At 38.9% G+C, this 24,660-nt stretch overlaps 1 protein-coding gene across 4 annotated transcripts; it reads right to left on the bottom strand.

Annotated features, from left to right (window-relative positions):
• Positions 1-316: 316 nt before the first annotated feature.
• LOC113948751 (protein NPAT) lies at positions 317-24,660 on the bottom strand. 4 transcript variants are annotated; one of them, XM_027647037.1, is made up of 18 exons: positions 24,551-24,660; positions 20,608-20,726; positions 18,900-18,960; positions 17,355-17,427; positions 16,832-16,875; positions 15,574-15,804; positions 15,068-15,152; positions 13,804-13,936; positions 13,201-13,292; positions 13,030-13,117; positions 11,246-11,342; positions 10,662-10,793; positions 8,136-9,824; positions 7,033-7,148; positions 6,831-6,939; positions 5,736-5,793; positions 2,501-3,662; positions 317-1,635 (listed from the first exon to the last, which is right to left on the bottom strand). In XM_027647037.1, the coding sequence occupies exons 1-18, from the start codon at positions 24,585-24,587 to the stop codon at positions 1,558-1,560; spliced, it is 4,404 nt and encodes a 1,467-aa protein (XP_027502838.1). In that variant the 5' UTR covers positions 24,588-24,660; the 3' UTR covers positions 317-1,557. The 4 variants fall into 4 exon arrangements, with proteins under 4 accessions (XP_027502838.1, XP_027503642.1, XP_027504490.1 ...); XM_027647841.1 differs by having other exon boundaries at positions 15,068-15,149; XM_027648689.1 differs by lacking the exon at positions 24,551-24,660 and adding an exon at positions 24,191-24,307.

Raw genomic sequence — 24,660 nt, 5'->3', positions numbered from 1 at the left:
CTTGAGTATTTCCAGATCACCTGAACTGAAGAAGAAACATTATGGTGGGTAGTAGCTGTCTCATGGAAGAGCTACATTAGGTCTCAGATGAAGAGCAAATTATTTTATCACCTATCACTTGTCAATACTATTAAGCATTTTATGCTTATGGCAATTTTTCACTTGCCTGCCCTAGCCCCTCTGACAATTGGTATTAGAATTTAGTGTTTAAGACTCGACTCTTTGTCTTCAAAAATGACTGATCAACACTGACTTTTCTATACAATATTTGCAAATCTGCTTCATGGACTTAAAAACATTAAGCAAGACACACAAATTTTTATTAAAACAAAAATATTTATTCAAGCTGTAAATGCTATGCAGTATTTAGTTATTGGATGGGTTTAATATAAACATCTACTGCATAATATTGGTTCCTTAGGAATCCTTGTATTCCATCTGAAACATTGCCCTGTTGCTGTACAGAACTCTTAAAACAAAACTTGCATTTTTTAAGACCTCAAGAATTTGAGAACACAGGAAGAAAGACCAATAGAGAAAATTCTGCCATTTTGGAGCAACCCATGCTAGTTATTAGTAAAATGCAGGCTGAGCTTCTCCTGCACCCCTCTTGAAGAGAGTTTGTGTAATAGCAATGATAACCTCTATGTTAAACAGAAAAGTCAGATGCAAATTTTTTCATGTCTGGCTAAAAATGTAAGAGATAGATAGTAACAAACTTCTCAGCAGTACAAAAGACAGGTGAAAGAATTGACTTTTGCAACAGAACACACTGTCAGTCATGTCTGCTGTCGCTCCAGTTTAAGTATTCATACTGGGGTATAACCCCACACAAAAATACATTGTTTGTAAACAGCTTTTGCATTCAAATTACATCCTAAGTGGCAAACACTGTAAACAGATGAGGCCTATCCAAATTAAAGATCTTGTCTGAAGGACTGGCTGGGAAAAGCTTCCTCAGATGAGAAATGCTTTTTGAGGTTTTATTTGCTGCATGTTTAGATACTGGTGTTTTTGTTAACTCATTCAAAGCCTTACAACATGGGTTTGACAGTTGTGAGAGAAGAGAGTGTTAGTACAAGCCAGTTAGATCTGAAGATTTAAGTCCCTTTTGGATTCAACAAGACAATGGGAAGTGGCCAAGGTAGCTGCCCTTGTCTTAGAATGGTGAATGATAAAACACTACCTTCAAATTCACCACCTTTTCACAGACTGGCTGACTGGTTCATGGGGCAAGTAGAGAAAGTAGCAGAACACAGACAACGTGGTGTAACATGAAATGTGCAACCTTTCTTACATTTCATTTACACAAATTTACAATTTTGCAAATTAAATGGCTCTATAATTATGCAAGTGCTTTTCCAAAAATAGACATATACCAACTCAATGATATTTACACTTAGCAACCTGCTTCAGAAACAGCACAACTTTGCTATAAAGTGAAACTTCAGTGCACTCAAAGTGCAACTTGCCCTTTAGAGTTAACTTCTATTCCCATACAAAACCTCAGCATCGCTCCACTGAGCTTCAGACAGTCCCAGTTCAACTTCTTTTTGTTCATTCATCATAATGCAAAGACAACAAGAACTTGTCCACATCCATTCCTGCTGGAAAAGAATTTGGTAGCTTCTTTTTCTGTAGAAGAAAGTAAGAGCTGTGTTAAATACCAAGGACCCGAGGGCACTGATGAGCCTATAAGCCTTCTTTTCTTCCTCATCCTTCCATCTCCCTCGCAGACATGCCTGCACAAAGCTCACCCCGAGCTCAGACACCGCAGTGCTCCTGCACTGACGTGTGCACTGACATGCACTGGGTACCAATGGCACGGTCAGGGGACAGGAATAGCTGAGCTCAGCTTCAGCAGGAGCCCACCCCAGCTGAGCCTGGCACAGCCCCTCGGAGCTGGGCACAGACCCACTGTGACGAACAGAGCCTTTTCCAGACATAGTGTTTCAGGAATATGCTGGAACTAAGCACGGGGAATTACAAAGTAACACTGTGTCTCCTTTTTGGTTATTTACATACATCACCTTTTTGTGTCTTACACTTTAGCAAGTTTCTCTTTAAATCCTCAAGTCAAGGGCACAGTGCTCCACACTACAGAGACTGGGAATACACAAAATAGGAATTCCTACTCATGGTGATTAACAAGGATGTAAAAACAGCCTGAATTCTAGTAAGGCCTACTTTGAGTTTGGCCTAATTCCTTACATTCCCTAGAATGTAGTTTGAAATTAGAATTTAGAAATTCATTCGTGTTTTAGGAGAAATAATGTAATTTCCACAGGTACGTATTTAGAGAGTCATCAGGAATTACCTGTGTGCATCTGAAGTCTTAAGAAAACTTAGTTCAGAGAAGCAAAGTTAGAAAAACTGACAAAAATAGGTTGTCAGGGATTTGCACTAGCATCTCTGAACCATTCCATTACAAATAATATATAGACAGACATCTAATATATACTTAGATTTTAAATTAAAAAAGGTAAATGGTTGCACTTGCCTTTATTTTCTTCTTTTTTGATGGTGTTGGAGAGCTCTGAAGGTCTTTCCTATTCGCAGAACGAGAATTTCTCTCACCCTCATTCAAGTCCTCTAGTTTCCTTTTCTTTACTGTGCTCCTCAAAGACCTGAACTGGTGAGTGTTGTCCTTCAGGGGGGTGGCAGTGCTAGTCCTCGCGATGGCTGCCCGCGACAGGATCATGAGCGTGTGAGCTGCCATACTGACGCTGTTCTCGCTGCCTGTTTCGCTGGCAGGACTGCAGGCAGGCAGGTCTGGCGTGGCAGGGGGTACCATGATTCTGGGGGTTGTGCTGTCCTCGTTGAAGCGCCGGCAGGTCGGTGTCCGTACGCTGTCTGTGGTATCATCCGTGTGCCTGTCCCCGACTCCAGACGGCGTACGGGGCACTGGCAACTCTCCGTTTTCACCTGTTTTACCAGTTGGGCTTTGCCACTGAATGTCTTGTAACATTTCCACACACTGTTTACTGAATGGACTTGACAGGCAAATGCCTTGGTTGGAAACTTTAGCTGGTTCTCGCTTTGGCTCCTTTGAGGACAAAGAAACAGGCCCTGAAGATTTGCTATTTCCAGTCCCATTGGACAGCGATCCCTGCTTTTTGTTCAGCTCTTGCACCGAAGCAACTGTCTTCTCATTCCATAAGCCAACACTCTGTTGACCATTTGAGAGTTTAGCAGTGTCCTGGTTCTTCGGCTTTTCATCAGTATCCCTTTGTAATTCATTTTCTTTATTTGCTGTAGTCTTGTGGAAGGGATCCAGTGACAGTCCTGCAGTTGCCACCTTTCGCTCGGGCTGCAGCTCCTTTGCAGATGTGCTTCTGTTGCTACCAACTTCTGGCTTACACAGAATTCTGGGCAACGTTTTATCCTTCTCTCTCTTTGGCACCTGTGCCTTAGCAGAGGAGGATGCAGAGTCAACAGCAAATAAAGTATTTTCGTTTCTTTCTTTTTGGGATGAACTCTTAGTAGTCTGAATTTGGGTGTTTCCTCCTGGAGTGGGTAGGAGGTTATCAAAGCAAAGCACTCTCCTGTGACTCTCACTTTGTCTTGAATTTGAGCTTGTGCTCTCTACTGGTGCAACAGGTAAGTTCTCCTCCACTTTCCTTCCTAGTTCTGCACTGGTAAGCTTGTCCCAGTTTCCAGTCCTGAAAATGAGATGAAAAGACTTCATCAACACACTTATTCTTACTAGGCAAGTTCGTTTCAGCTGGCTGGAAATCTCCACCCGCCCCTCAAAATACACGTTTAAAGCTCTCTCCATTCTAAATATAAGTATTTTATCAACAGGCAAAGACCAAGAGAAAGGGATGACAACTGCAGAAAGCTCAGAGAAGGCTTTCTTGACAAAAAGGTATCAAATGGAGTCCGTAAAAGGAACAGTTAGGTGGACTGGGACTCTTCAGTCTGGAAAGAGAGTGGACTGAGGCAAAATGCAACCAAGCTCTGTGAAAATAGCCCTCAAATAGGAAACTATTTGCTGCCTCTTCCAGTCAAAAGCTAGGGGCATTGAGTAAAACTAGTATTGATCAGGTTCAAAATTCAACAAGGTCTGGACACTGCATGTAACTAAGCATGTAACTTCACCTGAGAACTTTTTTACCTTGAGGTATTTGTAGATTCTGGTAGTTAACTTGACTTCAAAAAGAAACTGGGTGCATTCATGACAGTACAGACCATCCCAGAAGATTAGTTAAGGCTCTGGAAGTCCTTGGGGCTGAAATTACTAAGAGGCTGCCAGAATATTCTGGGCAATGTCACCATGTGCGTGCCTTGTACTCTCCCCTATGTATTTGCTGTGGGTGACAGGATACAGAGCAGGACAAAACTTCCAATGGGCATCTGGACAACAATATACAAACTCCCTGGGGCTTGGTCTCCACCTGACAACCAAGCACATTCAAGTGAAAAAGCCACCACTGCAGTAGCAATGTCAAAAAAGAAAAATGTTTCTGCTCTGTCAGCTCATACCACTGCTGTGTCTGTGCCCTCTGCCTGGCTTATGCTGCATTTTCACGAGAAGCTGCTGCATCATTCATCTGTGCTAGTTAGACTCTCCCCATGCAGAGAAGCCTTTATGACTCCTAAGAGGAAAAGTCAAATTAATTTTGGGATGCTATCTTTGGTGCCTTTGGGATGGTAAAGAAGGTATGGATGGTAGCAGTTTATTTTAGTTCCATGAAATTTGAGATGAAACAGAGGGTGGAGACTAGAAATGGGAAACTACATCTCCTTGCAGGGAAGGTTTTGCAAAACATATGTCTAGAAATCAATTAAAGTTAATGGAAACTTGAATTATCAGTGATAGTATCCGAAATCTTGCTTCTGTGGCTTTTTAAAAATAACTGCTTTTTGCATGCATATGTGCTGTATACCTTGGTATATGACTGGGGTTTTTTAATAATTTGACTTTACTGTCCCTGTTTTCCTCCACTTTTCCAACATTTTAACTGAGTTCTGAATAGGTAGATTTTTTTGGTATGTCTTATTTTTACAATAAAAGAACATTTCACCTCTAATATTTAAACTGAATTTCTTATCTCCTCCTACACTCTTTTGCTCATTCCAACATCCTTTTGTTTCCGAAGTCCATTAACAATTAGAAGTCACTACTGAAGCCTTGCTTTCTTCTCTCCCTTGCCCAACAGTAAACTAGTACCTACCCCAATCAGCAATTATGTTTATCAGTATAAAGTTAGCATGCTGTTGTCCTTGCCATCTTTGAGTTTTCATTTTTTAAATGACTAAGCACTGTTCTAATCCACACAGCTGAAACACAGATGCAGAACCCAATCTAATAAACTACTAGATTTGGGTCAGAAAATGGTAAAGGCAATGAGGGTACACTACAAAACCATGGATTACCACTCATCTGAAAAGAAAAAACAGAAGTTTTAGTCATTTAAATCTCCCAGTAAATGTAACCAGCAATTTCTCCTAGCTTAGACTCTACCCAAACAATTTGTATTCAACAACTGAGACAGGAGAAAATAAACACAAAGCCATACAAAATTAACATAGGAACAGGAACAAGAAAATCCTAGCACAGGCTGCACCAGTACGAAGAGACATCTGTATCAATATCCTGGCAGACAGGCAGGAGGAAAGGGGGTAATGCTTATGCCACTGTTAAAAAAAGCTGCTCTCTTTTCCACCAATACTGAACGAAGAAATTCATGGCAGGAAAAAGAAAGCAAGTTTCAATACCTAACACTACTGACCTTTGTGTTCGAGAATTTGTGTGGTTCAAAGGCTCAGCTACACTTGGAACCAGTTTTCCTGAAACAAGAGATGAAGTATGAATGAACTACAGTATTCCAAGTAAATAATTTCACAGTTAGTACAATGCCATTTCACCTGACAGAGAACCAACCAGTAAAGAAAAGCCAGCAACAAAACTCTGCAATTTTTTTGTAACTTTAAAGTTTACAGATTAGTAGATTACCAAAGGTCACCAACTAAGTATAGAAAAGAAGCTTGCTGTCTACACCTAGGAAATACATAGGCCTGGCACAACTGGACTTAAAAATGCACAGTGGGGATTTCCAAGTAGAAAGGAAATAGAGAACTCTCATTTATCCATTGGCAAAAAGGAATGCAAACTAACTATACAATCCTTGCTTTTTTCTTAATTTGAAATTTCATTCTGTTTTCGTTTTTATGCATAAGTCTGTTGGTTTTTAAAAAGGTAGACAGGCTAAAGCACAAGTTGCCCTTATAACTCAATTTTTCTATTTTCAGTTTTTTTAATTACTCCTTCCCAATGCTGAGAAATGAATGTAACACCAGTCTTGTTATTTAAAGAAGCAAGGTCTCAATGAAACAAATATACAGAAGCATCTACTTAAAATGGCAAAATGAAAACAGATAGCAGAGTGCATCTTTCTGTACAAATATGCAACACTTCTATTAAATATTTTCATAATAAATTTTTAGCACTGCCAACTCATCTAATATCTCCTTTGTTACCACGTAGCTTGGTTTCAATGGCAGCAGTAAAATGGACTTAAAACCAACAAGATGAAAAATTACCAGAAATACAAAGAAAACTTTTAAAACTGCATGATAGCCTTGAAGCATTAGAATTTGGAAATAAGCTTGATTCCAGATCTGGAATTATGTTATGTGCTGGAAGTTCTTTGTAAACTGGGCAAAATACAGTCACTAACTGCAGGTACAGGCCTCTCTCAAAGCCATCCCAGCAGTTGCCTGGCAGAGAAGCAGTGGTATTTATAAAACGTTATTACTTAGAACTGACACATCTTTAGAACCCTCCCACTTTTCTTCTGCCCTTCTCAAGGATGCAAGGTGGGTACCTGTATTAATTTTGTTTCTTGGTCCAGGAATCTTCTGTGATTTGGGAGGGATGGGAAGTTTTGGGACACTTCCGTTGCACACTGGGTTAGCCACAGGCATATGCAGAACCTTGAAAGGACCAAAATATTCTGTTACAATTCACCAAAAGACTTCTTATCACTTCTGCTTTAATTCTGAAAATCTTTATTTGCGATGTGCTACCTGGCAGGCAGGTGCTGAGAACGTATTTCCATTCTGTCCTACTACTGAGAGTGGTATCATTCCCACCATTCCTTGCAAAACTGGTTGCACCGGAGAAGCAATTATAATGGCAGAACCTAAAAAAATATAAAAGAGTTAAAATCATACAGAAACTAAAAGTACTTCAGTGAAAGAAAAGCTTCAAGACAGGACTCATTAAAATTATGCATGGTCAAACCTGTGGCAAGAAAAGGTGCAGCTTTTTACAAAAACTTCCCTGTCCTTGCTATATGGCACTACTAGAAAACAGGACAACTACCAGTGTTATTTTTAGTTTAGTTAAAGTCTGTTCGCCCTTTTAAGAAATAGTTCAAAATTAAGTTTAAAGTATGATAAACCTATCTTAAGGTTTAAATTTTGATTTAAAGCAATGTATAAAACCCAGTAAAAGTGACATCAAACAGCTCATTTGGCTGCCAGGCAGATGTCAACTATAACATAGGGAAACTATCATACCACATTCATTGAAAAGTGGAAGAAAATTTTCAAAAGTGAAGAAAACTGTTTCTCTCTATCTGAAAAAACAATTAGGGTAATAATTGCATAAAGAAATCTTAGTGACAGAAAAGGCTGGCACTCTTAAGATCTTGCACATACTGTTGCACTGGCCTCTGATCACAACAAAATGACTACACACTGAAATTCAAGGGTAACTGCAGCAAGTTTTTAGCTTTGGAAAGAAATTAAATGTGTTGATTACAGGTGATTTATAGTTGGGTATAACATTCTAAAAAGCACTCGGAAATTTTTACTGCTGTAGTAATAAAAATGCTTGTATGAGGAGATTTTATATCATGGAAAGAAATAATTTTATACTGTCACATTTACCTAAATGTACTTCTAATGCAGACAAGGATTTTGAAAAATGAAACAAAACCAAAGAAGTAATTTGGGAAGGGCTAGCTACATCTACCCAGTTATCTAATCTCAGTATGGATACTTATAACATGTAGCACTCCATTTATAACAGGAATCTTATTAAAACAAAAACCTGTTTTATTTAGCCAAAAGAAAAGCACCATATAAACACCACATTTTCACTAATATTCTAATAATGAGATTACCTTGTGGGAAGTTTGGGGAGACGGTCTGGTTTGCTGGAAACGTATTACTCGATCTAGGAGGAGTTTGTAACTGTTGTACAGCTGGAGCTTGGGAAGCAAGTGGCATAGAACTGCCAGGCAATACAACTACATTTGATGGTGTTACAGCTGTGCCCAAGGTTGCTGGATCAGTCATACAGGTGGCTATATAAAGGTTGCTTGAATTCCCAAAAGCTGTGCTTGTTGCTGGCATCAACTGTATAAGGCCCCCTTCATTGGAAAGATGAGTTGAACCTGCAACTGAAAAGCCAGTGCAGTCCTCATTCTGAGTGTTAACTGAGGTGACCACAGGATCTTTAGGTCTAAGCACAAGAAGATTCTGCTCTGCCAAGGCAGCTGAATCTACATTTTTTTCTGTGTCTTCTGAAGTTAGACATTTGGACAGGCCTGCAGTTTTGGCTGGGGATTTGGCTGGAGATGACAGTATTATAGTAGGCAAATTTTCTCCTGTGATGCTGGAAACGGCATTATTTATCTCCGTGTCTGATGAAATAAATGGGTCATCGCTGATGATGATCTTGAGGGACATTATATTAGAAGGATCAACATCCATTTGTTGACTACTAGAAGATACACTGCTTATACTTTTGGCCTCAGTACCTGACTCATCTGTTGAGGACGCAGTTTCTGGGAGAGGAGAGGGGCATATTTCAGAGGTAGTAAGATTATTTTCAGTGGATACTACAGAAATTTCTGAACATGCTTTATCACCAGGAGAGAAATATAAATTATCGGCATCTACTTTTGTAGAAGAGGAAGGTTCTTGCAATTCCCCTTGTGTACCCTCTGAGTTTGACAGTCCTGAAGGGAGGTTAAAATCCTTCTTACAAGGCTTATCAAGTGTATGCTGATCATTTGAATAAGTTTTGTTAGATGTATCAACAACTTCCAGCTGCAACTCCGCTTTGTCAAGATCCGAAATTTCCCCTGCAGATCCTGCAGCACAGTCTGGCTGCGTGCCCTGTTCCTGATGGCCAGAGTGGTGACCAGAGTTCTCCTGTACAACACCAGGTAAGGCAGCTGTATCATTTGTTACAGTCTGTTCTTTTTCTGTATCTGCTGATGGGCTAGAAATGTTTTTTCTCAGCTGTACACTGTGGCCAAGGCTCCCATCAGAAGGACTTACAGAAAGTGTTTTTTCAGACAGTGATGTATCTGGTGATAACTGACATTTACTTGGAGAATGAGTTTTGTTTTCATTGGCTGTAGTATCCTCTGCCAAGGAAATCAAAGAAATCTGTGGACTACCAGAACGAACATATTCTAAACTAGGACTACTTTGAGAACTATGACTTGGTGGGCCTTTTTCAATTTCCATAGCACTCTCACTTTCAGATACTAATGTAGAGGACTCTTTTGTAACATAAGTATCTGCACAGTGTTCATTACATTTGCTGTCAGAAATCTGTCTCTTGTCAGGTTCAGTCAAACCAGCCACAGAGTCAAAAGCAATTTCAAGATCTCCAATATGTTCAGGAGTAATAGTTGTAAGTACTTCAGTCTGCTTCCTTGGTCTACAATTTCCATGCAGCTGTTCATTGGTTGCATTTTTCTTAGCCATATCATCATCATTAATGCTGGTCTTCAAGGCACATGTTGCTTCTCCTAGCTGAAAATCTTTACAGGACAGTGATTCTCTAGAATTATCACCTGTAAAACAGAGAATAAACTAGTTTCATACCAGAACAAATGAGTCTTTTACAGCATTTTGGAAACAACTTATCAGTTCAATGGAAAACTGTTTCACATGAAACTCAGTGGGAATAACGCTACTCATCCTTACTTTCAAGTTGAGAGGAAAATCTATACAGTTACATACACTTAATAATCTGGAAAATCAGTTTGTACATTAATAATTAAAATTGCACACATAATATGCAAACAGCTCAGGTCACTAAATCAGATTTCCAAAAGCACAAAAATCATCTCACGACAAAGACCTCTTGGCTCTATTTCTCATATACTTTCACTAAGTATCTGCTGCTGATGCACTACTGTCAAGAATGGTGTAGACAGACTAAAAATACCTGTTGTCCACAGTAGGACTGTTTTTGTGTATAAATTAACCAATACAATACAGAATAGAGATAAAAGATTAATATGGTAAGATGTAAAATATTATCTTTAAGTGTTCCATAATGAATACTGCAAAGTATCTCTGTTCTGAATGAGAAAACAGATTTGCCAATAGTATGGTTGCATTTAGGAGCTTACCAAGTACAACTTTTAAGTACACTGATGGGACTACTGTTAAATTTAATAGACTGAAACTTTCTAACACATCAGGTGTCTGTTATGTGTATCTGTATGTTCATGCAATGAACATGTCTGTAGGTGTATCTGTACGTTCATGCAATGTAAACGTCAGATTGGATATTACCAGTGAAAAAAAGGAATAGTTTGAAATGTACAAATTGTCTGAAAATATTTTCATAATGAAAAGTGAACACACTAGAAGAAATCTCAAAGAAAAAATAAAAAACCTACATCTGCTACTTTCTTCTGTTCCTAAAGAACTTCCAAATGTTTCCAGGCTATCCTCACCCACCAAGATTTCATTTTCTACTCCACTCCGACCAGAAATACCAGCAGGTAAGTTCTTGTTTACCTTGCTCTTTCCTATTTTCAAAATAAAGCAGGAAGAACAGTTAAATATGTCATTTTATACACAAGCGTGATTATTACATTTTAAATGAATTATAGCATAAAAATCTCCTTACAGTTAATGTGAGAATATCCCTGATCAGACAAACAGAAAAATTTTACAACAGCACAAATATAAACTATCATTCTTTAGACCAGCAGAGTCTAAAATAACAGCAATAAAACAGTCACTGTTGGCAACAATCACAGAAACCCAGAATTTCAGCCACAGGAAAATGCTGTACTTTATAGCTGTGTATAAATATATCTAAGAATCTAATTGTGAATTGAGGGACACCGATGCCATACAGTCCATTTCTCTTGCAAAAAAGGCCTGCTGAATTACTTTGCTTTGTCAAGCAATACTTGGGAAAACTCATCATTCATGATGCTTCAGTTACACTACAATTGAGCATGATGTACCCTACCATAATCAAACCAGTCAAAGAGAGCCTGAAAAGCTGGATCTGATTCTGTCTGTTCTAGAATGTCCTGTATAGCCTCTTCTGACATATGAATTTCACCCTGAGAAAAGACAATATACATAGAACTGTTAGACAATTACTTCCACAACTTAAAAAGAAAAACAGACAAGAATAGGTTTTATTTCAGATTGGTTTTAGTTCCATTACTTCTACTCAGCACAGAAACTTAAAGACTAATGCTGGGAACACTTCCGCCACAAATGTCACATCTGTTAAAATATATTAGTGACTGAAGTTTAAGAAACGAGATTCCCCAAAACCCAAACCTCTCTTGTCAGACACTACACTCTGCACATGCATATTGGAGTATTCTCCACATAACAACCAGCATTGACCAACAAGAAGGACAAAATCTCAGGCTATACTGGAAGCTTATGCAAATGCTATGGATACTGTGAGCTTGTATGAGCCAACCACTGGTAAAAAAAAATCCCCAAATGAACCTTAATTTCTTGGGTTTGAATGTATCCAGAAGCCAACACTAAGCAAAAGGAAGTTTAATTTTATTTACCCATTACATGTTCTATAATATAACTTTCAACTACTTTTCTGTGGAGGGCAACTGGAAAGCACAGCTACATGGGACAGTGCTCTAAGATTCCTGTTTCAAGCTGACTTGTTTAGTAGCGGCCCAGGAATGAGTGGGGGACTCAGTACATACTCAAGCGTCCAAATACAAGGTTTCTCCTGACTTCCTGAAGATCCCCTGAGCACTCTACAATCTTTGATATGGTGGTAGTAAGGGTGGATGTCCCTTGTGATATGCTTATTTTGTCTGAGCTACTCTAAACCAAGAAGCTGCTTTGATTTAGTTCTGCTCAGAAAAATGGAATACAGCTTTTCAGCTCTGTGTTTTGACAATTGACCTAAAGTCATCAGGCAACAGAAGAACAGCTTCTGAAAACCAGACACCTCTACTTCATAAATGGGTAACTGCCTCTACTCTCTTGTCCTTCTCATGAGGGCTGTGAAGATTGTAATTTCACTCATTAAGAGTCCTTTTTAATTCTGTGATTGCCTGCTTGAGGCTTGCAGGAGGACAAAGGCAGCCTATGTTCAGGCTGTAGAAGGAGAACGTACATTTCCTTCAAGAGTGAGAAGATACTAAATTTGATCATTATTTAGGCTCCAAAACCAATTTCTCTTGCTATACTAGATCCAAGCTTATTTTAGAGCAAATCAGAAAATCAGATCAGATCAAACATCTCTGGAGATGACAAGATATTTTAAATTCCTTTTTCTTCTATAAGGCTATTGATTAGATCCCCAGTCAGAAGCTTGTAGCCATTTACTGGCACCAAAGATTCAATGACAAGCAGGCACCTGATGACTGTGGGACAGTGTACTTAAATCCAGTCTGAGTGCAATGTTAACAGCAAATTACTGCCAGAAGCAATCCCATTCCCTTGGCTTTTGACCCTGCTGCATGCTTATGCTGCCTTGTATGGGCACTGGGAATGAATTCAGAGCGCTAAACCAGCACAAAATCAGTTCCTGCAGAACACCAGTGTCCTGTCAGCTCAGCTCCTCGAACCTGCCCAGCACCATACAACGTAAGAGCTCATGCCTATGCAAGGGCAGCTGCAGAGCCATGGGGTAGGCTTAGGTGTGCTGGCAAACAGAGACAAATAACAAGATATCAGACAGAGGTTCAGCTTAGTTCCCACAACTGATCATTCTCATGTGCGTGGTCTTAAAAAAATGTGAACAGGGCAACCTACACCCACCTGAAGTCCAAGGATTTCATCAATTGAAGTCTCCTGTTCTGTGGGACCACTGTCTGTCTGTTTAGGGGCCTGTGCAACACTGCCATCACTGCAATACATTAGTCATTAGTTCAGAACTCACAAATTAATCAAATAAGAATACATATGAAGTTCACAGGTTCCTTTTCTTACCTGCCCAGGATTTTGTTAATGTTTTCAGCGAGCTTCTCCTGAAGAGATTTGTTGCTCAAAATTTTTTCTCTGGCATTTTCAATAACCAGTTGCTGGAAAAGAGTTTTAAAGCAGTCAGGTTTCTATTTTTATCATCACTAGAAAAGGAGGATGAATTTCCAACTTACTGGTAAAAAACATTTAAAAAAATCAATTCAAACAGAGAAGACTTTTGTAACAGCGAGACAGCCAATCTGTGACATGACATTGCTATGAAAATCATTGCAAAACATTCCTGTACTTCTAGTCTCCTAAAATACAGCTTGTTCTAAAGTACAGCAAGGCTTGTTGTGCCTTCTGGTTTCCATTCTCTAAAGGATTACTGTATTCCAACAGCCTACAGCTACCTTAGCAAAGCAAATAAATCAAGAAAAACAAACCACTACATAGCCACGACAACCTTACGAGATTAATACACAGAAGAGCTAGTTCCATATACAAACCAATTCATTTCTCTTCTAAAGGTAATTTCTATAATACTCAACATGAATATATAAGAGAAAAGTTCTCTTCATTTTGAATTTGTTTCTTAAATGTAAATACTTCCCATAACAATATACTCACTGGAAAGTTACCATCAATTAATTCTTCAAGAGGCTCACTTTCTTTTTCTGTTACTGCTTCGTCAGAGTCTTGAGAACCTCTAGTTGCTGAAAGAGGTCCAGATGTTCCAATACTTTTCCTCTTCTGAGATTCACTGAAACATTGCAGGAAATTTATGATGTATTTTATGAGAACATTGCAAACAATAGACCCAATGGTCAGTGAATGAAGTGTTTCTATTCCTTCTTAGCAAACAACAGATTTTAATCAACAGAAAATTAACTACATATTGAAAATACAATAAAAGCTGATACCTGTTTCATTATATCATATTCATCTACGGTGTCCTACTTCACAGAAGTTACAAACAAATATATAGACTGTGGGTAAACAGCACAATGGCAAATTGAATTCCGTGCCCACTGTTCAGTATTTCCCCCCTTTCCACTACATGTTACCTTAACTGGTGGTACAGGTCCTAAATAACTGGCACTCAAAAAAAAAAAAGATTTGGGCATTACCACTGAAAACAAAGACCTCTCAAGGAGCAGCTGTTCTCAAAGAAGAAAACAAATGTTAGGCTGAGAAAGAATTTAGATGATGAATAGGAAACATAATGTTTTTATATGAGATCACAGTGTCGGCTCTTCTGAAAACATCAATCAGCAGTAGCATTAAAATCACTTACATACAAAAAAAGTCATGCAGGAATAGAAAAGACTTGGAAAGAGTATGAACTCGTAAGGGTCTGGAAAAACAGTAAGAAAAACCATCGACTGAGATTTAGTCAAAGCCAATAAATGGAGCACAAAGAGACCAGTCAACTCATTAAAAAAAAAAGGATATTGGAATCGGAGAATAAAAATGCAAAACTAGTATAAGAACAGTTTTCCACACCACTTCTAGAGCAAATATGAATTCTTTTTGCTGACAAAATTTACTGAAGCCAATAGTTTTGCAATATTAAATGCACATTTTTATCAACACTAATTTTTATAATTGAAAAGGATATTTTGGAAAGAATACTAAGTCTCAGCGCGAAGATTATTTGCCTATGTCTAATATTGGAATAATGTCAAGATTGACTCTATACAAGTAGCCTCCTATCACTCTAATGAATTTCCTTTCCTCTGTGGAACATCACACCCTGGCCACCCTCAGCGGCTCCTAAATGTGAAACACCCTACCATGTAAGAAAACTTACACTAGATGTTAGAACATTGCATAATTTCTAAATGATCTTTAAAAACAAGCCAAACCAAATCAAAACCATACTCATGTTTACCTTTTTCGCCTTCCTGGAGAAAGCAAGTTTGAATGAAGCTTCCGTTCCTGTGATGTTGGAACTTGAATGTGTATGAAACCTCCTGCTTTAAAAAGGGGAAAATAACATTATTTATTATGTTTCAATCAATTCCTCAGAATTCATACATAATAATTCGGTACTACCATGAAAATGAGGACCATTCCTTTTAAACATATCCTGAAATAAACATCCACTTGATGTGGATCATCTCTATCTGCCAAAACAAGTGTTTTGGGTAAGGGTGAGAACACAGGACAGAGCAGTCGCACACTGATGCACTTCTGATCTCTGAACTCACATTAGCAAGCAAGTATGTAAGCACCATTTCTCTTTTGGGCACTCCTTTTATTTTAGTCTCCTGAACCAGTCTAGAGAGCTAGGGGAACAAAGCACAAATTTTCTGCAACTTTTTGGTGGAAGATGATTAGCCCTGGTTTTAGAAGACTTCCATCCATAGTTTTCATAGAAGAAAGTGTGCAACTTACTGTTGATCTTTTCTTGAGTTTGCGACTGGCTCACAAACAGCATATTCGGTCTCGTCTGTGGCAGCACACTTTGATTTACTGCTGGCCTGTGAATTACTTGAGGAGATACAACAGAAGAGGAATTCTGTGGCCCTGACTGATGGGCTACTGACAACAATCCTGAGCTTGCAGGAGCGGACTGCTGAAGCATTCTCTGTCTTTTCATTTCTACAATTCCACTTCTTGTACGTACTGGAAATAAAGACAAGATGAAAATATGATGAAGGAATTTAAAAGGGTTGCTGATATTTCAGGACCTAATTAAGGGTGCTTCATAGAAATGTTTCTGTGCTTCAACAACTAAATAATGAAACTCAAATAGTAAGCAACACCAGCCTTTGTCTTACGTGTTACAGGTCCAAGACAAAATAATTCAAGTACAGTCAACTTAGACTGACACTGTAACCATGCTTGTACCCCTGCTTAAATATTTACAGGAATAAATCACACCAAAATGAGATTTTATTACATAATGTGTCACTCATATAATTGACCTTAACTGAAATAGCTAAACCCGTGTAAATCTGCATTTATTTAACAGACTAAATCTGATCAATTCAAACAACAGAACACCAGTCAATGCAGTGAATCACAGATTCAAGAACAATTATTCTATATATCTCACATTCTCTTCCTATACAGGTTACTCAGTAGAAATACTACATAGAGAAAAGTTTATTTTTAAGTAAAATAACTTTTCCTTGTTGAGAGTTCATGCTTCTGTAATGAAAGATAGAAAAAGTATATTTTCATATTTTGATTAGATATATGTTTGTGTGCATAAAAAGTGCTTCAACACTGTAATATGTCTTTATATTCCCCTTCTAAAGAAATCAAACTGCATCATAACTGAACTGGTTGTATTTTCAGTTCCTCTATGAACCACAATTAAGTGAACAGCTTCAGGACTGCAACAGCAATTTTTAAACCTTTTAACTATGTAAACTTTTAAAAAGTTTTCAGCAGAAAAAATGCTACATAAAGAATTTAAGCCTCTTGCAAAAAGCTCAGCTTTTCTTATTTTCCTTTCTTGATCATTACAGTAACCCACAGACTAGACTGAATACAACAGATACACTGAAAAAAACACTGCATAAGAGATTTGACAAGATTTCAAGAGTAAGGATGCACTACTGATTGCTGCAGCAGTTCCCCATTTTTTGTCAGATAATTTTAACATAAAACCTCTTGATCCCATGGAATTGAGTCAGTTACTTACTCCTTTGATTAGCAGAAAATCTAAAGTCTGAACTCTGCATGCTCCTAAAAAAAACAAATCAAGTGACATAAATTAACAGAGCACAACAGACTCACACAGTGTGACAGTATCTATCACATGGTTAATGTCAGTCTGGTCCCAACCACACACTCCTTCAGAAAGCTTCGATTGACTGATTGCTATTTTTATTCTTTCAGACAATGGTAACAGATCCTTCAAATGAAGCTTACTGTCATATTTTTGATGAAGTAACCACAAAGGTATCAGATTCTAAACATGCCATAGTATATTGTTTTACTACAGGAAGGCCACATGCTCACACTAATGCCCTCCTTATCTCCTAGCCCCACCTTAAAATCTTGAAACATCTACTCAGCTGTCAACTCTCACCTACCCATCTTTTTCACCATCTCTCAGAAGCAACAGAGAGCCAAACCATTCTCATACAATAAGGGGAGTTGACCAACATAGGGACTTGCTCCCAGAGAGAAATTTTACTTTGCTGATTTCAAAACTATATTACCTGATCTGAGAAAGTGTATAGTCTAATTTTTTCCACAGAGATGACATCATTGCAGGAACTTCATTTGTTGTTTCTAAAATGAACCACCAAAAAAAAAAATTAAGATGCCTAAAACTGACACCTGTTGAGAAAAAAGTAAAATCACAGGCAAAATAATTATTAGGGAGTGTTTCAGACATCATCTAACTTTACGTGTCTAGTCATTTTCTTAATATTCTATTCATTAGAGAGCCCTAATTCCTAATTAAAGAACTTTGAGTGATATAGATACAATTCTTAGTTTTAGAAGCCTAGATGAAACTGAGGGAAATACATTAATGATTATAATTCTCAATGGAATTTGCACATGGTGTTGACTACTCAGCAAACGCATACTAACCTAACCCAACTGGTTTCTGGAAATGGCATTCATATTCCCAAGTCACTTTTGTGTCCTTGAAAATTGTAACCTGGCAGACAGGCCTTTAAAAGTAATGGTTATTTTATTATGTTACCCAAACAGGTAAAAATATTCGGTCTTTTTGAAGCACGGAACATTAAAAGCATAAATGAAAAGATGTAAGCAAGCAGTTCAATTTATTAAGTTTTTCAAGGTGCCAAGTACAAAGTATTTTGATGGAAGTATGTTTGTGTCTTAATTACCATTTCTATCAAACCTAGTGTGAAAGGAAAAAAATGTTCAGAAATGCTTATGACATTCTAAACTGCAAGTCTAAGAACCAAGCACCACTAAAATCTGATCACACAACACGTATCAAAAACCTGTAAGACTTGGCAACATTCAGAAGCTGGATAACTGCTTTTAAAAACAGCAAATGCTCTAGCTCTGTCTTCAATTTTCATACAAGATATTAAGTAATTCTGAAATTATTTTAATTAGTTTTAAAAACAACACAAGAAACATTTCAAAGCATAGGACTCCTCCTGATAATTTTGTAAAATCATAGAATATTTCAGGTTGGATGGGATCCATAAGGATCATTGAGTCCAATTCCCTGCTCCTCGCAGGACTACTTAAAACTAAAACATGTGACTAAAAGCATTTTCCAGACACTTCTTGAACTTTGACAGGCTCAGTGCCACGACCACTTCCCTGGGCAGCCTGTTCCAGTGACTGACCACCCTCTCAGTGAAGAACCTTTTCCTAATGTCCAATCTGAACTTCCCTGATCCAGCTTCATTCCATTTCCTCATGTTTTATTATTGGTCACCAGAGAGAGCCCAGCACCTCCCCGTCCTATTTATAAACAATAAACAGTATAATTTCACAAGCATAAACCCATACATTTTGCACAAATTTTTGTATCTCTCTGCTTTATTACATTAGAAGTTCTGCTCAAATTTGAAGTGAAAATATATGCTGGCATATGCAAACTAAGATAATCAATTACTTTTGTTCACCAGATGCAGATCTAAGTGGCTGTTGTCTGTGTAATATGGTAACCTTCAACTTATAGCTCAGACAGGGGCCATATACCCCTTCCTCAAGGAGTTCACAAGAGATAAATAAGAAAAATAAAAGAACACCTCATTCTGAAGGCTTACCTTTTGTTTTCATGGCTACATACTCATTAAGAATAGTTGTCAAGTTTTTTCCACACAGCGACTGGAAAGAAAATAAGATCTTAGAATCTTTACTAATAACTTTCACTTCATCTGCTGTAACACATTATATTTGAGGAATTCTTTAGAACTCCACACCATGCTAACCCTCAACTCAAGGAACTGTACTTTATGCTGCTGGTGCTGAGTTGTCTCAAACCAGGTAGAGAGCAATCAATGAAACAAAATGCTATTATGTACACAAAACCTAAAGTGCTCAATCTCAGTGCACAACACTGGTATAGCAGTTAGAGCTCTGTGACCTCCACTCACCTTTGTTATTATGGAATAAAAACATAAAAATTAGATGATGAACAGCTGTAACAGAGTAATGAGTATGCACCATGCTGGAACATAATATGTATTAAGATGCAAACGTGAAGAGAATCTCTGTCTAAAGTAAAACTTTTAACAGTCACATAGAATTAACTTTCATATCATGTTTACTTGTCCTGTTATTTTAGGTGAAACAAGGAGAATTAAGATTTGAAGGTTACCACTATCACTTTCTGTACCATCCTGTCTTGTTCGCTAGTGGGAACCCTACAAGGTATGACAAACACAGTCCTTTACTGCAAGTATTTGAGCTGCAGTGAGAATTTTCTCTTAGACACTATCATATCCTCACTTATCTCTGAATAATAGGAAAAATGTTTCTACTGAGAACAGGATGATAATGAAAAGCTTTAATAATCTAGATAATCTATTTACATCTGGGTTTTCTAATTTTTACTGGCCATAGCTCGGTTCTCAATTCCCAACACTTGTAAACGAAATAAATGGTTTCTTTTGAATAGGCGCACCAAGAGGGTGCACCTTGGATCTCAGAAAAAACATCCACAGATTTTGAATACTGTGGACAAACTCCCAGATCACAAAATTAATTGATACATTAGAAGAATGAAGCAGAAAACATGAAGAAGATGCACATATAAACACTAAAAGGTTGATACCTAGCAATATCTAAACCCTGTAATTTACATAGCATACTAAAAATCCCATTTTGTTTATGTTAAAAATGCAAACTATCTAATCACACTCTAGCTCTATACACATATCTACATATGCAGCTACACACTGTGTTTATGCACATCCCAAGTTCCACCCTTCACCTCAGACAAAGTAGATGATACTGAACAAAGAGGAAGTGGAACCCAGTTTTTGTCAACAATATTTGGTAGACTTGGATAAATCTGAGGTACCTTACCTAAATATTTAATATGTACCTGAAATGGACCATTATTGGCTTCCATGTCTAGAACAGGAAAGGAATCTCCAGTAATTTACAAGAGCAGCCCTGAAATCAACAAAACCTTTGCAACAACACCCTTCCATAAATCAACCTCAAAGCTGTAATGCGGACTAAACATAATATGCTGAAACCAATTTGCATATCTAACACTTAAATGTTTCTTGGTAAGATTAAATACTAGAAACCAAGTAACCGCTAATATCACAGGATGAAAAAAACCCAAACGAAATCAAAAGAAAATAAAACCAAAAAACCAAACTACCAAAAAAGCAGAGGGGACAACCTAACCAAACATTTTAAGCAGCATTTGAGAATTAATTTTTACACTGAAAAATCTCCAATATTCTTTTCCATGGATGCAAGACAACATAACTTTCTGCTTTGCAAATACAAACTCACCAGCAAGCAGGCTGGAATAAACCCATCTTCTGTACAGTGCTCTGCATATTCTTTCAAATCTGAACTTTCCAAAATAAATTGATGACAGGTAGCTTGAAGATTTTCCTGTTGTAAATACCCTGCAACAAATCAGATGGAAAATTTTGCTATTTTGTTCATTACTTCTGCTCAATAGGTATCAAAGCTGCACACAGTATTGAAATAATCAGGTAAAAATTTGCGTGTGAGAAAAGGAAAGTGAAGTTATTTTGACAGAACATGTGTCTTAAAACATGGTTTTCTTTAATACTTAAAACCAGAAAGACAAAAAAAATGTATATTGGAATTACACTGTATTTACAAACTCTTAAAGACTGGAAGTGAGGCAATATGAACAAATTTTGATTGATCTTTAGTACAGACAAAAAAATTAAAGTCCTTGGCTCAGAAGGTTGACATACGAACTCTCACATGAGCTGAACCACCCAATTATATACTTAAATGGAAATCCACAATATTTTGTTTATAAAGTGTATTGCTATATAACAGTAATTGTCCACACATCCCACTGTTTCAAAATAGGTAAAACCTGTGCAGCTGTTGCAACAGAGCATAAGAATTATTAAAAAAATTGTCATTGTACAAAAATGAATAACAGAAAAGGGTTTGCCTCCCCCACTTACAGTAGTTTTCATTTAGGATAGATGTACTAGCTGCAACTTGTACCCTCCACACACCCTAAGACTCAGTAGTTACCCTAGTAGGAAATATACTAAAAAAGTTTACTTTTCCAAAATTCCATTCCTCATCAAATATGTTCTGCTTTAATCACACTTTGTAACCCTGCTTTAATGCTCAAACACTTAAACATTAAAAGACAGAAACGTATCAATCTGAATGAAGGACTCCAGAACAAAGAACCACAGAAGAAAATGGTTCTTCCTTTTTGTTCGCAGCAGATCCGAACATGCAATGTTTTAAAGAAAGGGTAAAACATGTGCCTAATTATAAAATGAAAGATATATACACATTAGGACATCTATTTCAATGGACCCCCAAAATAGTCCACCTCAGTTCAAGAATGCCTATAAGTGGCCTGTAAGTCTGCATGAGGGCAAATACCTTCCGGCAGATCTGAGTATAGGTGAAAAAAACAGGCTGTATTTCAGACACACAAGCCCTTGTTCAGGTCTTCAACAAGCAGGCAAACTTCAAAGTTAAGCACAATTTGGGAATAACCACAGTGAGTTTAATCAAATGTACGAGCTGGCCTATCAGATAGAAAACATTAGCGGTACCTGTGGAAAGGGCTGTCTTATTTTGTATTTCAAATACATTTTCCTAGAAAAATCTTGAGCCACAAATTGCTGGAAGCTGAAAGTGTATTTTGGGGAAAACACGATTATATCCTCGTCTGGCCAGGCTGGAAGATGGGGTATTAGGCTAGGTGAAGCTCTGACCTGTGCTGGTACAGCCACTCTTACAATCAAACTCATCTGGAAGCTGCAATTTTTCTTTCTTGAACCTACAACTACAGTATCACAAGGGATGACCAAATGCTTGTGTATGGGCACATTTTGCATATACACCAATTTCCTGCTAAATAAAGCATTCTTAAGTTTAAAAATGCCTGAATTAAGATCTCCTGTGCAACTGTCTCGAGCTGCTTGTGCACACACTGTATACGTGCACGCACATACCAGTACACAATTTCTAACGTCGCCAAAACCAAATTAAAGGCACCAAAGGTACACTATATTCTGCACATATTTTTACCTTAAGAAATGTCTAACTCATAGAATGCATTCACTCTCTCAATTAGGAAAAGATAAATGTTCTTATGCATTTTTCTGTGCATGAGCCCAGCTTACCATTTTAGTTTTGTTTCTTAAACCAATATTCATCAACCTTTAAATCACCTAGATGGGGTGTCTAGATGTGGGCAGGGTAAAAAAAAAAAGATGGAAGAAGAGCTGCACTGGGAAGCCTGTTTATCCGCCCAAATTCAGAGATGCCTCACAGAAGAGAAATCCCTATTAGAAAACAGAAGTAGTTACAAGGAATATCCTGTTCTACAACCTAAGCTTGCTCAGAGGTTTTCCAGACGTGATGCATGCTCCATGTCAGACACAACAGACAAGACAGTCAGATGGATCATCCTCGGTACACATGATGTTGCCAAGACTGTGTACTAGATCTGCACCTCTCTGGTAAGCACACAAGATAAGCATTCTACATGGAAATTTGTAACTTAACCAGTTTGTTATGGAAAAGTACAATGAGAGATCTCCACTGAATGATTTCAAATCTTCTTTTACAATGCATGGAGTTTCTAAAAATCCTCAATTACTTCACAATAATAAAAACACTGCATTTCTTACTAGCCTTATTTCTCAAGACAGTAGCAAGAAACATTTCAGGTAGCTTTTAAAAATAAATTGTGCTGGAAGAACAGTGAAGAAAAGATTCAGCCTTAACGGCTTTGGAGTCAAAAAAATTGTGGACAACTGAAAACTGAATCCCACACTGGCAAGGTGCCAGGAAATCTTGGCAACCTGTGTCAGCAGGTACTTATGTGTGGGACTGAAATATGTGGGTGTCAGAGAGTGAAACGGTTAATGATTTACACATTCTAGGATCGCCAGGGGACTTCTGCAGGCTGGGAAGAGGCCCATCCCCCCCGCCACTGCTGCTGAGGGGTCTGAGTCCTAAAAGGCGGGAAGAGCCGTTTTTGCCATGCCCTTCACATGAACTCTTGGAGTCTAGCCTGGGCAGTCCCAGAGGCTGGATGCTCGTGGCATGGCCCGCGACACTATCCACGGTAAAACTCTCCGCCCTGGGGAGGTACAAGGCGTTCCCACCTGAGCTGGAAGTATATAACAACTCGTGACTCCTCTGGGTGTGTGGGCTTCCTTCCCCCATCCCCAAGGAACAAGACTACCACTTCAACTAACAGACATGGAAGCTGCAACTACCAAGTTTCATTGCTGGACACCGTGGGTGATGACGATATACATTTTTCCACTCTTATCCTTTCTTTCCCTTATTCTCCCTTACCCTGTCTTTCCCTTTCCCTTATGCATTTTCCTTAAAGGTTACCTTTATGCCATATTGCTACAGATGATAGATAGAGATGATAACACCCAAAATGGCAACATACCTGTTTGTCTTTGAAACAAAACTGTTCTAAAATAAACCCTACATATATATGTTTTCAAACACAGATTATTCAGCGTCGTTTTCACTCCAATCCACCCCAAAAGATTTATTAATAAGAACCTGGGTAACCCTCCCCTTTTCTAGGCGGGTCGCAACAGTGGGTCATATTTCTGGTTACCATTCATTTGTTTTTACCTTTGGCAGCACACAAATATTCCAAACCACTGAGTCATTTTAAAAATTCGCTGCTGCCAATGTCCTGAGCACACTTACGCTGTGCCTTCTACAGACTGTGATCACGCCCGAATTCTCAGTGCAGCCCCACAGGTGAGCGAACAAGGCGGGAAAGAAAAACTATCTGACTCTTAATGCAGCCTTCTCCCCTTGTATTTCGGGTCACTCTTGAATTCCTCCTGTAATCCGGCACTGTTGAAACGCCGCTCACCAGCTCAGTCTGCAGGTGGGCACCGGAGACCATCACGTTTGCTTGGACTGGTGAAGAACCCGAGTTCCAGGCACGGCCTGGCGGGCTCCCCCGAGCCCCTCAGGATCGACCTGCGTTCGCTCCCCGACAGAGCCCGGCCGGGAGGGCGGCAGGGGCCAGCCCGGGGACCGCGGGGCCCGGAATACGCCCCGGCAGCGACAATCGCAGCCTGGGGGGGGACCAAGCGACGCGGCCGAGGGTCAAGGGCGAAGCCGCCCCCGTCTCCCGCCGCGTCGCAGGCGGCTGACAATGCCCGGCAGAGTCCCCCCGGCGCGGCCGGGGCTCCGCGCCTCGCCCTCCCGCCCTGCCCGGCTCACTCACCCAGCACCAGCCGGGCCACGTCGGACGGCAGCAGCATTGCCCGCGGCGGCGCGGGGCGCGGGCGGGCGCAGCTCCCGGAGCGCTGGGACCGCCCCGCCACCCAGGCGAAG

Source organism: Corapipo altera, unplaced genomic scaffold, assembly GCF_003945725.1.
Source record: "Corapipo altera isolate COAL_440 unplaced genomic scaffold, ASM394572v1 0, whole genome shotgun sequence".
Lineage (NCBI taxonomy): Eukaryota > Metazoa > Chordata > Aves > Passeriformes > Pipridae > Corapipo > Corapipo altera.
The sequence above is the reverse complement of the archived record's forward strand: the minus strand, read 5'-3'. Positions and strand labels throughout refer to the sequence as shown.